Raw genomic sequence first — 22936 nt, 5'->3', positions numbered from 1 at the left:
TTCTGGATGATTTGATGTGGAATGACCTGAAAAACAATCACTTCCAAAGCATCAAGTCCACCAAATAAGTGCTGTAATATCCGCTGTACCATTACAATGTGAATCCAACAGAACTGATCTCGAGCCAAGTTAAGTGATTTGTCATGAGAAATAACAAGACTGTTAAGCTACCAGATGTACTGCAATTAACACACAACACACGACCTTTTCACATGTCATTGCCAAACTCTGGCGGGATATAGAACGGCAAGCAATACAAGGAGAAAATGCAGTGCCTGGGTGGCTTCATGGATCGATACATCAATGTAGGAGATGACAGTTCCAGAACTGAAATGTATTTCTTGGATTCAGATAAGGAAGGAGCAAAGAGATTACCAGGTGGCTAATTAATAGCCTTCAGTGGCTTCAGTATTCAAAAATCCAGTGAGAGCCAAGAAACACAGAAGGATACATTATGCAATATTTACATCATGTTTATTTTTATGAAGAACAGTGTATAGGCAAATCACCATACGCAGCGATATGAAATGGAACTAGCATTTAAGGATGGCAGTATGGAAAGCAGATGGTCAACTTTGGTTTATTGGGAGAATTTTAGGAAAGTGCAGTTCATCTAGAGAGGAGGCTGCATACAAACCACCAATGCAACCCATTCTTGAGTATAGCTAGAGGTTTTGGGATCCACACCATGAGGATTAAAGGAAAACATTGACGGAAGTGCACTGCTAGATTTTTATGGTATGTTCGATCAACACATAAGTGTTACAGAGACGCTTCAGGGATCTGAATGGGAATCCCTCAAAGGAAGATGTTCTTTTTGCCACACACTACTGAGAATTTTTAGATCTCTAGCATTTGAAACTGACTGCAAAATGACTCTACTGCCACCAAAAGACGGAGATAAGAGAAATCTGGGATTGTATAGGCATATAAATAGTTGCTTTTCCCTCCTCCTACTTGTGAGTGGAACAGGAAAGGAAATGACTAATAGAACCCTCAGCTTTGCACCATATGGTGGCTTGTGGAGTATGTATGTAGATGTAGAAAAGAACACAAATAGGTCACTGCCCATGACAGATACACCACCAGAAATCAGTACAGGTGTTATGGTTCAAGAAATAGTAAAATTCCATTTTATTCATCTTAAAAACATAGATTTACAGAGTTATACTATCTATTTTACATTATGAGCAGTTCTGCATACATTTTTGCCCTGCAAGAGTACAGACACAAGCATACATTTGCCTTTACAAATGTCTGCTTGTGTCTTTGTAGGATAGATATGTGTGTGTGTGTGTGTGTGTGTGTGTGTGTGTGTGTGTGTGTGCGCGCGCGCGCGCGCGCGAGTGTATACCTGTCCTTTTTTCCCCCTAAGGTAAGTCTTTCCGCTCCTGGGATTGGAATGACTCCTTACCCTCTCCCTTAAAACCCACATCCTTTCGTCTTTCCCTCTCCTTCCCTCTTTCCTGACAAAGCAACCGTTTGTTGGGAAAGTTTGAATTTTGTGTGTATGTTTGTGTGTCTATCGACCTGCCAGCGCTTTTGTTTGGTAAGTCTCATCATCTTTCTTTTTAGGAGTAAACAATGTGTTTGAAAAAATGGAATAAGCCCATGACAATAAGAAAAATCCCAATGACTTCTCACTTTCACCCAGTTGCTCACTCAGAAGTAATAGGTATTTAGCTTTCAGACCTCTTTTATGCTGGTTGTGAGGTTTCAAGAAATCAGGGAGCATAGACTGAAAAATCATTTGGTCAGCATCATGAACTATTAGGTCCTGGTGTATTTTCATTAAGTTTCTGATTTCTCATTTAGGCTTGTATTGGCAGCATACAGAAAAGAAAAACATGAGGCAGTTCCACACACTGCACAGCAGGCCAAATCAGCTGACAACAGCCTCGTGTATGGAGCATAGCTGCCAACCTCATTGCAGACAATCTTCAAAACAGCTCACACTTTTTCTTGAGAATGGAAAGAAATATAGCTTTTCTTCCACCATTTGAAAACAGTCTCAATACGTCGATTGTATTTCGTAGCCAGCAATGCATGACCTATAATACACCAAATACAAATTGCTTGGCGATTACATTCTACACTACAAACTTTTCAAAATATGCCTGATGCCTGGTGGGTCATTTCTTTGCAAAGTAGCACAAAATTTTTTAAAGGCTCATCTGATGACTCAAATTTGTATCCTATTACACAGTTGCATGGAGCAACCTGTATTCCTTGTTGTGCCGGGCAATATGATAGAGATACATGTTGATGTCATATTGCTGTTGTCCCAGTGTGTGCACCAGTTACGCCGCTTCAACTACTGTGCTATGCGCTCCAACAATGCAAGTATCATCATGTATTGAATTATGAGTTGCATCATGTGTTACATACTGTATCACGTCATTGAGAACAACACCTAAAAAATAATTCTTAAAACAAACACATTTTCCACATTGCGATAAGCCCTGCTATGTCTATAACAGTACATTCGTTTTAGTGAATCTTCTTTCATATCCACAGAGAAAGGTTCCACTATATTCTGGGAAAATAGAAAACCTTCATCAACCAATAGAACATACAGAATTCACTGTTCTTTGCATGAAAGTTATTTTGGATGAGGTAATCACAGATCTTTGTTGAAAAGTTTTCTGTTGACACAGTATTTTTAAAAGTTCACAACTGAAATATTGCCCTGGAATCCCACACTGTAATAGGTAAACGAATAACTATCATCTCCTATGGCCATTAAAGTAATGGTTTTATATAAATTTGAATTAAAATAAGAGGTTCCACCGTGCTACCTGAGGCATGAAAAGTTGTGAAAAGTCATTTTGTAATTAACACCCCCCCCCCCCGCCAAGTGAATTTGTGTACCTATATAAGATTTGGAAACAATATTTTTGTAAAATAAAACACAAATTATTTAATGAAATCTAACACATTTTCACAAAATTGCTAAGCACTTCCCTTCTGTGCTTTGCAATTCCAGCAATAATCAATGAAATGCTTTGTTTTGAGATGAGAAACAAATAGCTCAACCTGGAATTGCCAGTTTACCAGCAACAAAGTGTCAACGGTATCTCACCTAGAGATAGGTTTTTCAGTTTTCCAATCAAAGAATCAAAATCTTACTATGATACTGTTGTGAAATTTGCAAACAAAGCACTGCTGGTACTTAGTATACCTCGTGGTATAGTACCTCGGTTATTTAGATACTTTATCAACAGTCATCCTTGTTTTCTTTTTCTGTTGCCTTCTGATTGCAATAAATATAGCACATCCCACCAGCAAAGAAGGGGGATCCACGGCAGATGGCTTGAGCAATTAGGCAACACATGGATATGAGAACATGCATGCATATGTGGGTTCCTTCCACTATTTTTTGGGTATGCACTTACCATTCTCCAAAAATTTATTTTGGTGTTTGTGTACATTTTCTGACATTAGACACCATATCTTTCAACTACTTTCTGAAGATGGAAATATTTGTACCAGGTGGTTACAATTAATTACAATTACTCACAGAGGTCCTGTGTGGGCTGTAACTATCAAATGACAGCAAAGCTTCATAGGTATTCTAATGCATAAATGTAAAACTGATTTACACTGCGAAAAAATTAGCTCCAATCCTGGCCACCATTTGCAAATTTGGCATTGTGAATGCAAGAAATATATATAGAAATGTTTCCATGTGTAAAGGATTAGTAGCGGAACGTGGTCAGGAAAGGTTAAACAAGTGAAAAAGGCTTATGTTTATTTTATTATTAGCTGCTGCTTACACAATTTGTAAAATATGAGCACCAGAGACATTGACAAGTGCTGCATCTGTAAAACAACACGATCAACAGTTCCTCATAGCAGTTCCAGTGGAATCTGAGCAACATGTTCCTGTATACGGATCTTCAATGAGGCAGAACGTGTCCCTGGTAAACACATTCATTCAGATATTCTCAAAGGCAAAAGTCACACAGATTCAGATCAGGTGACCTTTAAGGCTGTGCTTCTGGAACACCTCTGGAGGTAACATGTTTGTGGGAGGTTTCATTAAGCAAATCTTTCTCTGGGTAAGCAAAATGAGGTGTTGTCCCATCTTGCATAAAGACAGTGTTTTCCATACAGTTCAGATCTTCCAAAGCAGGAATCACATGCTGTAAAAGGAGGTCTTGATAACATGCAAACATCACAGTGCACCCGACAGGATCTCTGAGTGTACATTCTTCAACAAAGAAGAACAGACTGAGAATAAAGATGCTTGTGAATTGGCACTACAATGCCACATATGGCAAGTGCAATGGCTCTTCAAGCATAGCACACAGTTTAACGGTATCTTAAATTCAGCAGTTCTGTGTATTCACCCCAACATGTAGCGTAAAATGTACCTTGTCACTCCACAAAATATTGTCTGGCTACGCCATCAACTTTGATCCGTGCCAGCAGCTGAAGAGCAAATTCAGAATGGTGCTGTGGACCATGAGGTTTCAGTTGCTGCAACGTCGGGAGTTCTTGTATGTGTACCAGTGTACAATAGACCATCTTTAATGTGACGCCATCTGTGTTCAAATTGCTCGCCAATATTTTATGAAGTTTTAGACATCAAACACTTAATTTTAAAGTTTATTTGTGTTAATATTTGCAGTAAAAGTAACTTATTAGTGGATTTTCATTCATCTCAGTCTTTCTTTTAGTGTTACTGATTCAAGTGGTCTGTTATTTGTGTGCTTACGTCATTCATCAAAGCCTCAGGCCGCAGCAGTTTATTTACATTTCGCAGCATGTGGGTGCAGCTGTAGCTAAGTACTGCCAAACTTGTATCAGCACTGTATTTGAATATCACATTTAATAGTTTTTAATAATTCATCCAAATATTAGCAGTCTGTTTACATTTCGCGGCGTGCATTTGCAGTTGTAATGGTTCTTGAGTTAAGTTCTGACAAAGTTGTTTGTGTGCTGTTATTCAGTTATTAAATTTAGTAGTTTTCAACAGCGTCTTGTGCTGTTTCTGGTGAACTAACGGTTTAATAAACTTTCGGCAACTTTCACCCACTGTGGTTTTTAAAGTTGTTTGTGCGTTGAAGATGTTAATTAAATTTCACACGGTAGTTATCAACTGAGTTTCTTATTGTTTGTAGTAATAGAAACAATCAATTATTGATAAAATTATTTAATTGGATAGAAAAAAAATCTATTCATAACGTGGCAGCAGAACACACACATGAAAGACTGTTGTGATTGGCAAGCTCTCAGGTGGAAGGGATGAAGGGGAAGGAAGAAGGGTGAAGAAAAAGGACTGGAGAGGTCTAGGAAAAGGGGGTAGATTCCGAGAAAGTCACCCAGAACCGCAGGTCATGGGAGACTTACAGTACAGGATGAGAAGGAAAGACTGATTATTGTGGACTGCCTCGGATGAGATTTAAAAACCTGAGAGCTCAGGTTGTAATTGATTTTAGGTAATACAGACATTTAGTTTTTTCCGAACTGTTAAAATTTTCCCCACGAGTGAGCAGTGTGGGCTTTGTCACAGGTTTGTGAGTAGTGAGTTACGGTGTGAGATTTGTTCAAGGTATTTTCATTGGGGGGATTGCAGTGGGGAAGCCAGTGGGCATTCTAGTGAGATCCTCTCCTGGAAATTCAGAATCTGTAGCAGAAATAAGTTGGTAGAGGAGCAGGAGCATAAGATCTGTGCCCTTTGGGTGCAGTTACAAGACACAAAGGAGGAATTAGATAGGATAAATAGGGTGAAGGACACCCGGGGGAGGGGGGGGGGGGGGGGGAGAATGGGAATTGGCAGTTGGTAAGAAGGCACCTAGGAGGAGAAGATATTCAGACAGTTGTACTTTGTGTATAACCAATAGATTTGACCAACTGTCAGGGCTGAATGGAGAGGAGTCTCTTGTAGGCGTGGGAAACATGCAGCAGTCTTCAGCAGTTAGGGAGCCTAAGTCAGTTGAAAACTGTAACACAAAGAAGGTTCTCCTGCTAGGTAGCTCACATGGCAGAGGTGTAGGACAGCAGTTGCAGAAAGTGTTGGGGACTGAGTACCAGATCACCAGCATTTTGAAGCGTGGTGCAGGGTTGGCTCAGGTGACTGTTAACATTGGGAGTTATGCAGGAATTTTACAAAAGAGGATCAGGCAGAGATTGTAGATGGAGCAAGAAAGAGTCTTGATACGGAAGGGGAATGTGATGTAGGTGGTGACCTGGTAAAGATAGCTACTCAATCTGGTGGCACTAATGTGCACTTGGTGCAATTGTTTCAGCATCATGATCGGCCTCATCTTAATGCTGCTGTTAGGTGTGTTAACATGGGGCTGGAGAGGGCACTGATGGTGGAGGACATGGCTCACATTGCAGTGGTGCCAGTTGAGTCTATCAATAGATCGTGTTTCACTAGGGCATGGTCTGCACCTAAATAGGCAGAGGAAGGGGGGCTGGCAAAACTTATATGTGCCAGTGTAATGGGTGGTGGTGGTGGTGGTGGTGGTGGTGGTGGTGGTGGTAGTGGGATTACTCACAGAAAAATTCCTGTGGTAGTTGGTGTTAGAGCTGCACCTTTCTCTAGATTGAAATCAGCTAATATGTATCCTTGCTTAAAGAAAGTCCCTCTAAAAAAGGAATCACTTTCAGATGATGTCAGGTATCCAAAGTAGAGACGAAATTAGCATATTTCATCAAAATATAAGAGGTACTATAGATAAAGTTGGTGAACTGCTTACAGATGTTGACTCTGACATTACTGGTATACTGGAGCACCATTTAAATAATTTGACAATTCAGAGGCTTCCTTTAGTAAGATACAGATTAGCTGGCTGTTTTTTCAAGGAGTTCTTTGTGGAATGGGGAATGGCCATGAACATAGTCCATTTGAATCCGTAGACATATCACGGCACTGCACTGAACAAGTATTTGAATGTTGTGCAGGGGCAGTTGAATTTAATGGAACTAAACTGCTAATTGTTGTTGTTTATAGGTCCCATAACTCTGACTTCACAGCATTTCTGCTCAAGCTAGAGAGGGTTCTTGATCCTCTTTATAGGAAGTACCAAATATTAGTTATATGTGGTGACTTCACTATTAATTTTGTATGTGATTGTGCAAGAAAAAGGATGTTGGAATATTGTCTAAACTCATATGAAATGATGCATACTGTGTTTTTTCCAACAAGGGTGCAGCGGAACAGTAGCACAGCCACAGACAATATTTTTATTCAGTCTTCATTACTAGATGGGCATTCTGTTAGTAAAAGGGTGAACGGCCTTTCAGATCATGATGCACAAATTTTAACACTAAAAGGTTTTTGTACTAAAACAAATGTTATATATAATTACTTACTATGTACAAAAGTTAATCCAATGGCAATAGGGAGTTTTTTAAATCTCAATAAGGAACAAGAGTGGCAGGATGTTTATAGTGCCGATAACATAGATGATAAATGTAATGCTTTCTGTTACACATTCCACATGCTTTTTGAAAGTGCTCATTAGAATGTACTGGACATGGTACTAGCAGTAAAAGGCAGCCTGGGTGGATGACTAGTGGGATATAGCTTATTCACAGGATAAAATTAAAACCATATGGCCAATTGAGAAGGAAGTGCCTGATCAGTAGCACAATGTCAACAATATAAAGTTAGTTCATAGTAATAATATTTCTGTTACAGATAAGTCAGATATACGTACAGCATTTAACAAACATTTTGTGAGCACTGCTGGTGAACTAAATAAAAACTTGGTTCTGAGACTGATGTCTGAAATACTCCTCTCTGATACTGACAAAGGTGAGATTGAGGCAATAATTAAATCAATGAAGAGTAAGGACTCTCGTGGATAAGATGGGGTGCCTAGCAGAATATTAAAGTACTGTGCTCCACATGTTAGGCCTGTAATTTCGGAACAAACTTTGCTGTTACAAGTTTCATGCCCAAAATATTACTCCTTTTAACAGAAAGTTTCAGGACAGTTTTTTCATTACCTAGTATGTATGCATCCTTGAAATAATGTTGGCCATGTTTCCGTGCAAACTCACTAGGTGGCCGGGCAGTGGTTAGCAACACACTGCTTTGGTTCCTGGTGCATTAGTTGTGGTGACACAAGGGATGCTGATTATGAGCAACTAGTGAACATTAAGTTCTGTGTTAAGCTCAGAGAAACCCTTTGTGAAACAAGCATATGCAAGCATATGCAGGCATGGCACTTTCAGGAAGTCGTGTTTTCGAATGGCACAATAGGTTTCATGAAGGCAAGAAATGCAATGCAATAAGATCCCAGAGCTGGTCACCCGTCTACAGCACATACTGTGATACAAATGAGGAGCGTGTAAGGGAGTTACTGCAAGAAAACCGTCATGTAACCGTGCATGTGATATTGGAAGAACTTAATTTGAATTGTGATGTGTGTCACAGGATTTTACGTGAAGATTAAGGGAAATGGAAACTTAATTCAAAATTTACCCCTCACACACTAACAGATGAACAGGAAGAGGAAATATGAAGAATTTCTACTGAACTATTGCACAGAGCCAGACGTGATCCCACATTTCTGTCAAAGATTATTGCTGGGGACAAAAGTTGTCACTACCAGTATGACACACACACACTGCATCAAAGTGCTGAATGGCACAGTCCTGGATCACCAGCTTTGGAAAGTCAAACAACAACCTTTGAGAACAAAGACAATGTTGATTTCATTCTTTGATTGTAAAGATTTAGTTCACCAAGAGTATTTCCTTCAGATCAAACAGTGAACCAAACTCTTTCCATCAAAGTCTTGAAACGTTTGCAACAAGCAATTCAATGTCACCTCCCTGATTTGGGCATTCTCAGGACTGGTTCTTACTGCTTTATCTGTTACCAAGAATCTGGCCAGACATTCTATTTCCATCCCATATCCACCATATTATTCACTCAACCTTTCACCTTGTGAGTTTTTTTTTCTTGTTTCCATGAGTGAAAATGCGACTGAAAAGAAGGATTCATCAGGGTATCGCAGACATCCAATGGGCTGTGACAAATGAGCTTACAAACATCACAGCTGAAAATTTCCCTGCTTGCTTCCAAGACCTCTAGAAACATTGGCAGTTGTGTATAGACAGCCAAAGGGACTACTCCGATACGAGCTATGATAATTACTTGGCAAGTGCAATTTTCTGTTTCTAATGAAAAGGAGTCCTGGAACTTTTCTGACAAAGGGAGGAAAAAAAATTGCTTGGCATGAGCCAAAAGAAGCTTGGCATGAGCCAAAAGAATTGCTGACATCATTAGCAGCCCCTCTGAAATTGATCCAGTAATTTTCCAGAACCATTTTCTTTTCTTATTCCACATTGTCATCAGTAACTGATCACATTGTCGCCAGTAATTGATGTGCTAGGGCAGCTGGGACAGTCCTCATCTTCAACGTCTTCTCGACGCTCTTTGAAATGTTTATACCACTTGTAAATTCTTGTCTTACTCATAGCAGATTCAACAAAAGCCACAGTCAACATATTGAATGCGGTGCTACGCTTTATTCCATTCTCTTTTTTGAAAGCAAAAATTTGCCAAGTGCTCTAAACCATGTATAGCCTTTTTGACTGTCAACAATAAACTAAATATTAAAAACAGCTGAAAATGCAAACATACATCATCAGGACCATATGTACCAAAAAGATAAAAAACATATTTGAAAATAAGATGTATAAAGTTCATGAAATTAAAAAAAAATCCTGTTACTTTTTGATCACATCTGTATTTCTATTATTTTGTCGTACGTGAAATCTTCATAAAAATTATTAAAAACTTCATTTTTTTCCATCCATTATTTATTGCACAATCTTAACACAGTTCTATAAACTGTTTTTGGTCTTGCCTTCTTTTGCAAAGACAAAGATTTTGTCGGTTGGATACAAATAGGCAAGCTACAAAAAGTTGTCCATGAGAAAAACACAGATTTTCTAAAGGCAAAGCGGGAACTTCAAATGATTTATTTATGATCATTCCAAAAGTAATTTTTTGTGGTGACTTGAAATATGTTTTTTTTAAAAAACTGGAGACTCAAAACACTTTCTTCTTTCTCCTTTAGCTGTGCCGCTAATTACAATTGTCCTAACAGTGTTTTGGCCTAAATGTGTAATTGTAAGCATGTACTGTTATATAATTTAGATGCCTAAAGATTCTGCATTATGAAGACCAGAAAAGCAACATTTAATTTGTACTTTAGTGGAGCGAAAATGTTATAAAGTGCAACGACGTCAGCTGGTCTCAAGTGTGTGCCTGTTTGACTAAGCACAGCTCACACTGTGCCCCCTGCCAAACTGCCCACACAGCCTCTCAATCGCGGGGTGCATGCTGAGGGTCATGGACAGGCATTAGCATCCGTGCACTGTGCTACTGAAGTAGATATACATTATACAATAAATGTAATCATTTTTAGATGGTTTATGTTACTTTCTAAAGAAGCCTATGTTTTTTGTCACAGTTGACACTATCTCCATACCAAAATTTATCAAAATCATTTCAGCAGGTTAGTCGTGAAAATGTAACAGACAAGACTTACCTTAATAGTTAAAATATTAGTATGAATATGAAGCAGCTTTCAACTTGCACAGATTTCATCAGATGACACCTGATTCAGTTAGTAGCCAAAGACAGGTTTTTAAACTGAAGGTGGGTGTTACCATAGAGCTTTCACAGTAGAATTACAGAAAGACAGAATGTCTGACCAGTACTTATCCCCAGGCAGTAAAATTCCCATTATTACCAAGAAAATCACTCGAAAGTGAAAAATACCATTTTTAGCTTCCAGGACACTTATATACCTTCCTCGAGGAAGGAAGAAAGGTCTAGTTTTGGAACACTGGAGAGAAATGACAGGTCACTCAGGCCCATCTGTTAATCAGGCCATCATTCTGTTTCCTTGTAAGTTAACTGTATTCTCAACTAAATCTTGCAGTGCTGCATACTCAACTGAATGTGTTATTCTTAGGTACGACAACATTCTTCTAAAAAGCAACAGAAACATCACTAGAAAGGATTAACTTAAAAAAAAAAAAACATTGGTGAAATTAAATATTAGATAGGATTAAGCAAGTGTTCCACTACTCACCTTCAATTTCATTATTATACAGATAATCTGCATGCTACAATGAATTTGAACTTAGCATATCAATACATCATCAATCAACATTGAATGTTTTTGTTGCTGCAGATCTCAATAACTGCTTGTTCTTTGAAAAATAAATTTGGTCCTGTAATTGTTGAGGTAGCAATATGAGATAAACACCAGCTGCTACATAAAACTGAGGAAGTAGTACTCGTTTTTCTCAAAGTAGTGGCTTTCTTGGTGATTTTACTTTAATCTGTTTCAACCAAATAGTAACCAGCAGTGATAGTTAATTGTTATTGCAGCATACAAATTTAGTTTCTAATAGCTGTTTCTCACACTTAATTTGTACCTTAACTCTTCCAACATCCTTGAAAGTTCTACTCAATAATGTGATCTGCAGAACATTCTGAGTGAGTGAATTAAATGATTAATTAATTAATTAATACAATGCTGCAATCATTTCACGATATAAAACCACTCTTTATGTAAAATAAATCTAAAAAAAACTAACCTTGTCTGGCAAAAATTTGCTTATCATGGCCATTACATTTTGGTTGTCTGATTGTTCTCCAAATAATGACATCAATTTGTCTTCATAGACTAAACATGCACAAAGTCTGCACATCTTATAACAACCTCGTCTCTCTAATGATTCACTCATCCTGGCTCGTACTTCAGGTGGGGAGTCACCATAATGTTCATTTGTTGATTGTTCATTTCCACCAATAAAAGACAAATCACTTTTTTCTCGAAGAAAGCTATCTGCAGAACTCTCCTCTGGCAGGTGTGCATGTCTACTCTCTTTATTACTTGAAGTAATGCCATCAACAGCTGTAAGAAAACATAATGTATGATTACCTACACAAATACATTTGTAATGTTTGTTCTGTATGTAGCTGTGCCTGTACAAACAACATCAATTCATTTGTACTTGCCACAATGATAGAAATACTAATAAAATATTGTTTTCTAATTTTATAAGCAGCTTTTTTGAAGATTAAAATAATAATAATAATAATAATATATTGGCATCATTATGCAGGTGACTTTATTTGTTTTCCAGATGAAACTCTGCCACACAACAACTCCACAACATAGACATAGTACAGCAAAGATGGATTTCACCATAAAAACAAAAAAAATTTAAATTTCTTCCATCTTGCAATACACAGACACAACAACCAACATTAATTTCCCATATACAGGAAAACACACACCACAAAAATTCAAACAGCGGGGGAGGGGGGTTGGCAAGTGTAATTTCCTTCACGACGACAAAATACAATATCCAGCAGCACATACTATGCATCTGGGGATTAAAAGCAACACAAAACCATGTTGAGGCCATTGACAAATCACCTGCAGTCTACAACCTTAAGCAGTTACTAGCATTACAGTATTGTGCAAAGTAAACTACAGCAGAAAATTAAAACAGATACACGAAGAAAAGAATTAAATGTGAGTTGGCAAAAGACTGCGAACGGGCCTTAATTTTCTTCAAAGTTAAACTTTTCTCAGCATAATTTTTAGTTATATACACGTTGTTATCAGGAGAAAGAAAACTGGCGTTCTACGGGTCAGAGCATGGAATGTCAGATACCTTGATCAGGCAGGCAGGTCAGAAAATTTAAAAAGGGAAATGGATAGGTTAAAGTTAGATATAGTGGGAATTAGTGAAGTTCAATAGCAGGAGGAACAAGACTTCTGGTCAGGTGAATACAGGGTTATAAATACAAAACCAAATAGGGGTAATGCAGGAGTAGGTTTAATAATGAATAAAAAATAGGAATGCGAGTAAGCTACTACAAACAGCACAGTGAACGCATTATTGTGGCCGAGATAGATATGAAGCACACGCCTACCACAGTAGTACAAGTTTATGTGCCAACTAGCTCTGTAGATGACACAGAGATTGATGAAATGTACGATGAGATAAAACAAATTATTCAGATAGTGAAGGGAGACGAAAATTTAATAGTCTTGGGTGACAGGAATTCGATAGTACGAAAAGGAAGAGAAGAAAACGTAGTAGGTGAATATGGAATGGGGGTAAAGAATGAAAAACGAAGCCACCTAGTAGAATTTTGCACAGAGCATAACTTAATCATGGCTAACACTTCTGTTCAAGAATCATGAAAGAAGGTTGTATACATGGAAGAAGCCTGGAGATAATGGAAGGTTTCAGATAGATTATATAATGGTAAGAAGGAGATTTGGAAGCCAGGTTTTAAATTTTAAGACATTTCCAGGGGAAGATGTGGACTCTGACCACTATCTATTGGTTATGAACTGTAAATTAAAACTGAAGAAACTGCAAAAAGGTGGAAATTTAAAGAGATGGGACCTGGGTAAACTGACTAAACCAGAGGTTTAGAGAGTTTCAGGGAGAGCATTAGGGAACGAGTGACAAGAATGGGGGAAAGAAATACAGAAGAAGAAGAATGGGTAGCTTTGAGAGATGAAATAGTGAAGGCAACTGAGAATCAAGTAGGTAAAAAGACGAGGGCTAATAGAAATCCTTGGGTAACAGAAGAAATATTGAATTTAATTGATGAAAGAAGAAAATATAAAAATGCAGTAAATGAAGCAGGCAAAAAGGAATACAAACGTTTCAAAAACGAGATCGACAGGAAGTGCAAAATGGCTAAACAGGGATGGCTAGAGGACACATGTAAGGATGCAGAGGTAAGGGGTAAGATAGATACTGCCTACAGGAAAATTAAAGAGACCTTAGGTGAAAAGAGAACCACTTGCATGAATTTCAACAGCTCAGATGGAAACACAGTTCTAAGCAAAGAAGAGAAAGCAGAAAGGTGGAAAGAGTATATAGAGGGTCTATACAAGCACGATGTTCTTGAGGACAATATTATGGAAATGGAAGAGGATGGAAATGAAGATGAAATGGGAGATATGATACAGCGTGAAGAGTTTGACAGAGCACTGAAAGAAACAAGACCCCGGGAGTAGACAACATTCCATTAGAACTACTGATAGCCTTTTTCTACCATATGGTAAGCAATATGTATGAGACAGGCGAAATACTCAGACTTCAAGAAGAATATAATAATTCAAACCCCAAAGAAAGCAGGTATTGACAGATGTGAAAATTACCAAACTGTCTGTTTAATAAGCCACGGCTGCAAAATACTAATGTGAATTCTTTACAGACAAATGGAAAATCTGGTAGAAGCTGACCTCATGGAAGATCAATTTGGAATCTGTAGAAACATTGGAACATGTGAGGCAATACTGACCCTACGACTTATCTCAGAAAATAGATTAAGGAAAGGCAAACCTACGTTCTAGCATTTGCAGACTTAGAGAAAGCTTTTGCCAGTGTTGACTGGAATACTCTCTTTCAAATTCTGAAGGTACCAGGGGTAAAATACAGGGAGCGAAAGGCTATTTACTATTTGTACTGAAACCAGATGGCAGTTATAAGAATCGAGGGGCATGAAAGGAAAGCAGTGGCTGGGAAGGGAGTGAGACAGGGTTGTAGCTTATCCCCGATGTTATTCAATCTGTATACTGAGCAAGCATTAAAGGAAAGAAAAGAAAAATTCAGAATAGGAATTAAAATTCAAGGAGAAGAAATAAAAACTTTGAGGTTCGCCAATGACATTGTAATTCTGTCAGAGACGGCAAAGGACCTGGAAAAGCAGCTGAACGGAATGGACAGTGTCTAGAAAGGAGGATATAAGATGAACATCAACAAAAGCAAAACGAGGATAATGGAATGTAGTCAAATTAAATTGGGCGATGCTGAGGGAATTAGATTAGGAAATGAGACGCCTAAAGTAGTAAATGAGTTTTGCTATTTGGGGATCAAAATAACTGATGATGGTCTAAGTAGAAAGGATATAAAATGTAGACTGGTAATGGCAAGGAAAGTGTTTCTGAAGAGAAATTTGTTAACATCTAGTATAGATTTAAGCGTCAGGAAGTTGTTTCTGAAAGTATTTGTATGGAGTGTAGCCATGTATGGAAGTGAAACGTGGACGATAAATAGTTTTAGACAAGAAGGTAATAGAAGTTTTCGAAATGTGGTGCTACAGAAGAATGCTGAACTAACTAATGAGGAGGTATTGAATAGAATTGGGGAGAAGAGAAATTTGTGGCTCAACTTGAATAGAAGAAGGGATCGGTTGGTAGGACATGTTCTGAGGCCTTTAAGGGAACACCAATTTAGTATTGGAGGGCAGCGTGGAGGGTAAAAATCGTAGAGGGAGACTAAGAGATGAATACACTAAACAGATTCAGAAGGATATAGGTTGCAGTAGGTAGTGGGAGATGAAGAAGCTTGCACAGGATAGAATAGCATGGAGAGCTGCATCAAATCAGTCTTTGGACTGAAGACCACAACAACATCAACAACAACACAAAAAGGAGACCAACTGATATTAGCTACAGATCCTTCACAAAATGAAAACAGTTCAGTTATAGCATAAAATAATGCAGAACAAATCCATAAACTCATTCTATTTGCCTAAAACCACAGCTCATTCAAATTTGTCATAGACTGAGAAAAAGTTCTTGAAAGGATTTAATAACAGATCATAAGCAACTAACTCCACTATCTGGTGCAAGCGTACAACTGCCTGAAAGAAAACATCAAAGATTTCAGCCTTCAACATTATCTTTATATACGATTTCACTACCAAACCACCAGTCAGCATACTAATCAAGATGTACTTGCGAATCACCTACGGTTCCTCAGCAAGATTCAGGTAAGACTCAAATTTTGTTTCCAGATAGGATGTGACTTACGAAAACATCAGCAAATTGCTTATCACAACACAGACGACTGCATAGGAACAGCCAACAAAGTAATAAAGTAAGTACATAAGGTGTAGCCAGAATGCTTTCCAATGCATTCTTAGTCAGCACTAGAAAAATACTTTTCATTGTATCACAGGCTATAATACAATTTATGTTATTGTTGACTACTGAAACTAAAATCCATTGCATGATGATTCCATTGGGACTATAAAATTGGCAATGGGTATGCTGCTTGGATACCATTAGGGCAATAATTTCTCACTAGAGGATTGATGGTTTGGCCACAACCTCGTTTCTCTAAGCAAGTAATGTCCCATCAAAAATTCTCACCCTTCCTTGTTCCAAAAGTCACTAGACAGAGTTTACTGGATTTTACTGGTCTGTTCTTGGGTGATATGAGGCTGTTAGTGGTGGATGCACTGTCAAATTTTCCGTACATGGTACGTACGTCAGCCACAGACTCGCCACTACAAAAGTCTTTACCGGGCACATTAATGTTGTTAGGTAAAATTTCAGAAAACAGCTTCCATAACGCACTCTGTGATAAAACAATGTTCTCCTTTTGGTACATACAAATTAAGGAAAAAAATCGCAGCTGTGGTTGGGGTTTGGGAAAAAGCATATAGTTACAATTTAATAAGTAAGGACAGTAAATGAAATTGTATATTACTGTATGCATGATAGATTGTCATCAATAAAAATGTTCATACGCTTGCAGCAAGTATTTATATGATGCAAATAACATACTACTTTTAATGTGATTATATATGATGCATTATCTCTTGGATTTAAACATACATTGCTGCAAAACAATGTTAAGTTTTCCAGTAATGTTTACAAGACTATGTTTAAAGGTTAAGCCCATGGGTACTGCATCATATGTAGAGGCCTGTCCAGGATTACAGACTGTTTTGGCTGGAGTATAAATAGTTTTTCTATTACAGGGAAATGACACAAAAGAAATTTCAATTTCATTAAAATTATGTACACAAAATGCTATGAAGAAACATGGAATCTGTATGCTGAAGGAACATTGATTTGGAAGCTGTAAATGAACTTCATGCATACACAGATTATGAGGGGTGGCATGGGAGGGGAGGACGGGAGTGGGCGAGAGGGGCAGACTGAAGACCTTCGAACGAGACCACAGAGGAAATGTCAAGCTAAGTATTATAGAATTATTAAAATTATAAAATTTTGGGGTGAAGTACTTTATAATCACACGAAGATGACTAAAAATACTGAAGCAGAAAGTAAAGCAGTGGGTGTGGAGATTGTAGATGCAAGCCATTATGCTTTTGAAAATTCAGATGCCATATCTCTGGACAAAAAACCGAATTAATGTGACATTTTAGGCCTGATTTTAGGGAAATTGGGAGGTTCAGAATCTGCAATAAGAAGTGAAATAAAAAGTAATGCTAAACACTTAGCTCAAAATTGAAAGAAATAGAATCTAGACTGGGAGGAACTGAATCCCCCATAAAGGTTAGTAATAAACGGATCAGCAATAAACTCACAGAAACAAAACTTTTTTTTGGACAGTACAGCAGAAAAAAATCACTTCTGAAGTTAGACTTGTTGTTAATGAAGATCTGTTAATTGAAAAAGACACAAACATTTCTGTGTGTGACAACTCAATTCTGGCGCCAGCAACCGCCACTTTGAATTCCTGCCGAGTGGTGCATCTGTCGGCCACAATGACTGAGAGGGCACTCTAGGATCGGTCATGCCTGTGCTGCTCGCAGCGTGTAGGTAGAACCTTCTGGAATGGGGCGACAAAACTTCTTGCTGGGACAGAGACGGCTGATGAAGGGTGGTTGCAGTCTTTGCTTTGAGGATCTGATGGACTGGTCAGGGCTCATATTTGGTCAACCGGAAATTCCATGCCATTGTTGGATCGAGAGAGCATGAAGAACTTTATGAAGAGGCTCGCTGGAACTGCTGCATATTGCCATACGCTGAATTGTGAACTCTCAACAACTTTAAACAGCCACATAGAAAAAGGTGATGTTGGTCAAGATGGCTGTTTGAAACTGTTAGCCTGTGTGGATTTGTGTGGCTGTTACAGCTGGTAAAAGTGTTTTTACTGCTCACACTCACACGATTGAGTGACTTGGTTGTCGTGAAGTACGTTACTGGTGTGCATCGTGGTTATTGACTCCATGTGGTTTTCGATGCGTGTGCTTGTCTTGACAAGAACAATATTTATTACACTTTGTTGAGTACTATGTACTCTGTTATTTATTTGATTATTGTTGAAAAAGGTGTCATTCACATCTTGGAATGAGGGCTATATGTGGGTAACGTTAAAGTGTGAGCTATCAATTCAAAGTAGTAACTGATGAGGTCATTTTAATATGATTTATTCTGGAATACAGGACGGTGAACTCAGTGGGTAACTATAAATCTTTCTTGTTCGTTGCTGGTGAGATCTGTGTGATTTCTGTCTGCCATGTTAGTTAATCGGGTTCGTTCCTTATGTAAATGTTATCTGTGGATGTTTTAAAATTGTTTATTCTAGTTGCAGAAAGGTGAACCCAGTACATCATTTGAAAGTTGTTTTGGTTTATTTTAAGTACACTTATGTCATGCTGATTTCATGTTAATTGCCAGTGAGATTTGTGAGACTTCTGTCTGCCATGTTAGTTGACTAAATTTGTTTTTATTGAAGATTATCTGTGGGTGCTTTTAAAATTGTGTATACTAAATGCAGGAAGGTGAACCCAGTACATATTTTGAAAGTTGTTTTGGTTGATTCCAAGAACATTTGTAAAGTTGGTTCATTAGCTGCTACTTTAATATTAATTGTTTCTTAAAGGTAAATGGGGAATGAAAGTTTGAATTCAAATTTTCCTTCCTTGCTCATTGATCTAAAAAGTTGTATTAAAAAAAGTGTGTGTATCTATTTGCTTGTAAGGCTAACTGTGGGTTCACCTCTTGGGTTTCCTTTAAATATTTGTGTGTAATAAAAGCATGAAAGTTTGTTCACTGGACAGTAAACCCCAGCACCACCACTCCATTTCTATGTCATACTGTGGTAGAGGAAACTTGCTTGGCTAACTTTGCCATCTATGAACCTACCAGTGGCAGCAAGGAGTAATACGCCAGAACATATTTTCGTGTTGCAGGAAAGTTCCTGTAGAATATAAATATTTTAGGATTAAAGGAGGTCACTCACTGAAAAGTGGGAGCACTGAATTGTCTATAGGCACAACACAAGACGAGCTAGAGTAAAAAGACGAACACACACACACACACACACACACACACACACACACACACACACACAAAAGTGCTTATCTGCACTTTGTGCCACCAGGTGGTCAAATTCGTTCGTGACAACAGTTTGGCAATGGCCATTCATTCCACTGGACTACTAGTTGGTAGTCACACCAACATAAAAGGTTGTGCAGTGCTTGCAGCAGAGATGGTATATGACATAGCTGCTTTCACAAGTGGCTCAGCCTCTGATTTGGTAGGGTAAGCCGGTGACAGGACTGGAGCATCAGGTACTATGTGTGTGGATTGGGCAGCTCTTGGATATTTGTCTGGGTTGGCATTGGGCGTGGGAATGGCAGTGGCACAAGAATGGACTAGTATGTTGTGTACATTGGGTGGGACAGAACACGACTCCAGGAGGGGTGCAAAGGATCTCTGATAGGATGTCCCTCATTTCAGGGCAGGATGAGAAAGCGGTGGCAAAGGAAATGGTTCAGTGCAAGGTGATATTGAGTGATGGAAGGACACTCCTTTGTAGCTGATTCTTAGGGGTTGTGGGAGGAGTGAGGATGTTTGAGGATATGACAAGGGAAATCTTGTTTGTGGACTACATTTAGGGGGGGGGGGAGGTACTGCCTGTCTGTGAGGGCCTTCGTGACGCCCTGCACATACTGTGCAAGGAAGTTCTCATCACTGCAGATACATTGCCCACAGGTGACTAGACTATAGGGGAGGGATTTTTTGTGTGGAAAGGATAGCTGCTATCGAAATGCAGTTATAGTTTATGGTCAGTAGAGGTGAGCACGGAGCCATCTACATCTACATCCATTCTCCGCAAGCCACCTGACAGTGTGTGGCGGAGGGTACCCTGAGTACCTCTATTGGTTCTCCCTTCTATTCCAGTCTCGTATTGTTCATGGAAAGAAGGATTGTCGGTATGCTTCTGTGTGGGCTCTAATCTCTCTGATTTTATCCTCATGGTCTCTTCGTGAGATATACGTAGGAGGGAGCAATATACTGCTTGACTCTTCGGTGAAGGTATGTTCTCGAAACTTTAACAAAAGCCCGTACCGAGCTACTGAGCGTCTCTCCTGCAGAGTCTTCCACTGGAGTTTATCTATCATCTCCGTAACGCTCTCGCGATTACTAAATGATCCCGTAACGAAACGCGCTGCTCTCCGTTGGATCTTCTCTATCATCAGAGAGATGGATGTCATTGTTCAGGAAGTTGGCACATTGCATTTAGAATGACCAGGCGAAGCAAATGGGAATCAAGGTTTGCGATTGTGAAGAAATGAGGATAGGTCTTGAGTCCAGATCATGTTGTCAATGAACCAGATGTTGGGGGTTTTGAAAGCATGGGAAGGCCCATAAACAGGTTGGCATAGGAGTGTGCCATGCGGGAGCCCACAGCTGTGCTTCAGAGTTGTTTGTAAGTCTTCCCTATAAAGGATAAGTAGTTGTGTGTCAAAGTATAGTTAGTAAGGTGTATAAGGAATGAGGGGGTGGGTGGGGGAGGAGGAGATTAGTGTTTAACGTCCCGTCGACAAAGAGGTCATTAGAGACGGAGCGCGCAAGCTCGGGTGAGGGAAGGATGGGGAGGGAAATCGGCCGTGCCCTTTCAAAGGAATCATCTCGGCATTTGCCTGAAGCGATTTAGGGAAATCACGGAAAACCTAAATCAGGATGGCCGGAGACGGGATTGAACCGTCGTCCTCCCGAATGCGAGTCCAGTGTGCTAACCACTGCACCACCTCGCTCGGTAAAGAGGTGGTGGGTGTGGAGTTTGGAGGGTGCTGGGAGAGGCAGTGTTCAATAGCGGCAAGGTCCTGGCCATGAGGGATGTTGGTGTCTAGGGAGATCGCATCAACAGCGATAAGTAAGAATCCCAGAGATAAAGAAGTAGGGACGGTGAAGTCAATGAAGGAGGTGGATATTATACTTGATCCTTGGTTGGAGGTGCTGGTCAATAACAGCATAAATTCTTTCAGTGGGAGTGCAACAGCCAGCTACAATTGGGCATCCAGGATTGTTGGGTTTGTGAATTTTGGGGAGCATGTGGAAGGCGGGTGTGCAGGGGTGTTAGGGTGAGGAGGGAGATGGACTCAGGTGAGGATTCTGGAAAGGACCTATGGATTTCAGCGGGGATTCGAGGTTATGTTGGACTTACAGAATGGGATCATTCTGCACAGCTTGTAGTTGGAGGAGTGAGATAGTTGGCAGAGGCCTTCCATCAGGTAGTCACTGTAATAAGCAGTTTTTTTAATTACATCCAAATACAGCACCTAAAATGCAAGGCATTTCTACGAAACACAAGAGCAACCAAGTGATTTTTTGCACGTAAACTCGAATGATGAAAGATTCTTCCAAATCCTGCTCATAATTACCATAAGAATATACTTTTTATCATCATTTGTATCACTTCATTTCATCTCAAGATGCCCAATTCACATAAAACAGGATTTTTACGTGCATCTGATGTGCAACTTTAGATTATCATATCATGGCAAGAGATAAAGCTTTCACAAAACAACTAGACGGCCATCAGTTACATGTATTTGTCTATCTTCTTACAAAATTTGGACCAATTCACAGAAGTCTGAAACGCAGATGTAGCAAGCATTAAAAAAAAACTCACAAAAAAACCTGTTTTTGCACATAAAATTCAAATAAAGCTAGGGTTTTGAAAGCAAGTTTTCAATTTTATCATACATTTTTTTATTTATATGATACACATGTGGACCAAATTAGAACCACTCCTCTCACTCCATTCCTGACTTATTCAAGGTTGACTGTTGCACGTAAAATGCAAATGATTGTAACTGTTTTCACATGTAAAATCTAAATGGTGCAGAGACAAATGATGCCATTAGCTGAGCATTAATTTCAGCCCAATTACAGTCTTTTATAAAGGCATCAATTGATTTCCACAATCTGCCTGGGTGGTAGCTCCAGATCACTGTTCAAACCTTGCTCAATATACTGTAACATAGTTACAGTAAGACAGGTGTTTGAATGCCTCTACAAACAGCTACTGGTCTGGGCTACACCAAAAACTTTTTACCCCACGTTCCTAGCTCAATTAGGAACCAAGCACTAAGATTTCCAGTTCTGTCCATGGCTTTTTCATGCATATTTGTTAAAGCATTATTACGCTCTGTAACTACAAGCATTACAATAGTAAACTTCTCATTATATGATATTTTTTGAAACTCTTCAGGCTGGAATATTTCCGTACTCATTTCATGTAAATTGTTTACAAATAAATGACTGCAATTATCAAAAGTACTGTCATAAAAACCCTTGTCATTCTCGTTTTCACTTAGACATTCCTCTAAAACCTCTACGAGCAGCACGAAGAACTTGTCATTTCATGCCTACTATATTGAACATAATAATTACCATCTTTCTCTCAACACAACTGCTACAGTTTGATATCAATGTAATACAGAATTCCTTATGTAGCAATACTATGAAGCATTGATGCCTAGTACAGTCAGATTCAAGAATGGAGTGCATGATGGCTATGAAAAATTGTGTATTTGGAGTGGAAAGGATAACAGGTGAAGCATAGTTCTCAGATAGTTTGTTGTTAATTTTATGAACTGTCTGGCTCCTTTGTCCGTGCAGATATTGGTCCCTCTACCTCAGGCTAGCAGTGCAACAGTAATCTTCACAGCTGTAACTGTTGTTCTATTCTATTCCAAATACAGTAACTAGGCCATTCTAAGGCAATTTTAGTGTCACCAATTACATTCCTAACCATGGATCTTTCATAATGGGGATTACATTGTATTTTATCCCTTATGTCAAAGTTAATTCTTGCTATTGGTTAAAACAATGCTAGTAAAATTAACAACTCTCTT

General features: G+C 38.9%; 1 protein-coding gene and 1 non-coding gene across 2 annotated transcripts in view; both read right to left on the bottom strand.

The window, feature by feature from the left end:
- Positions 1 to 22936, bottom strand: part of LOC126188123 (zinc finger protein 888-like) — a 137480-nt gene that overhangs the window by 49672 nt on the left and 64872 nt on the right. The window contains exon 3 of the mRNA XM_049929596.1: positions 11584 to 11903. Coding sequence (XP_049785553.1) covers positions 11584 to 11903 — 320 coding nt within the window. The remainder of the gene's footprint in view (positions 1 to 11583; positions 11904 to 22936) is intronic.
- Trnaa-cgc (transfer RNA alanine (anticodon CGC)) lies at positions 20758 to 20830 on the bottom strand. The gene has a single exon. It is a non-coding gene; the product is annotated as a tRNA-Ala (tRNA).

This window comes from Schistocerca cancellata, chromosome 5 (genome assembly GCF_023864275.1).
Source record: "Schistocerca cancellata isolate TAMUIC-IGC-003103 chromosome 5, iqSchCanc2.1, whole genome shotgun sequence".
NCBI classification, from domain to species: Eukaryota; Metazoa; Arthropoda; class Insecta; order Orthoptera; family Acrididae; genus Schistocerca; species Schistocerca cancellata.
This window is presented reverse-complemented; position numbering and strand designations above follow the sequence as displayed.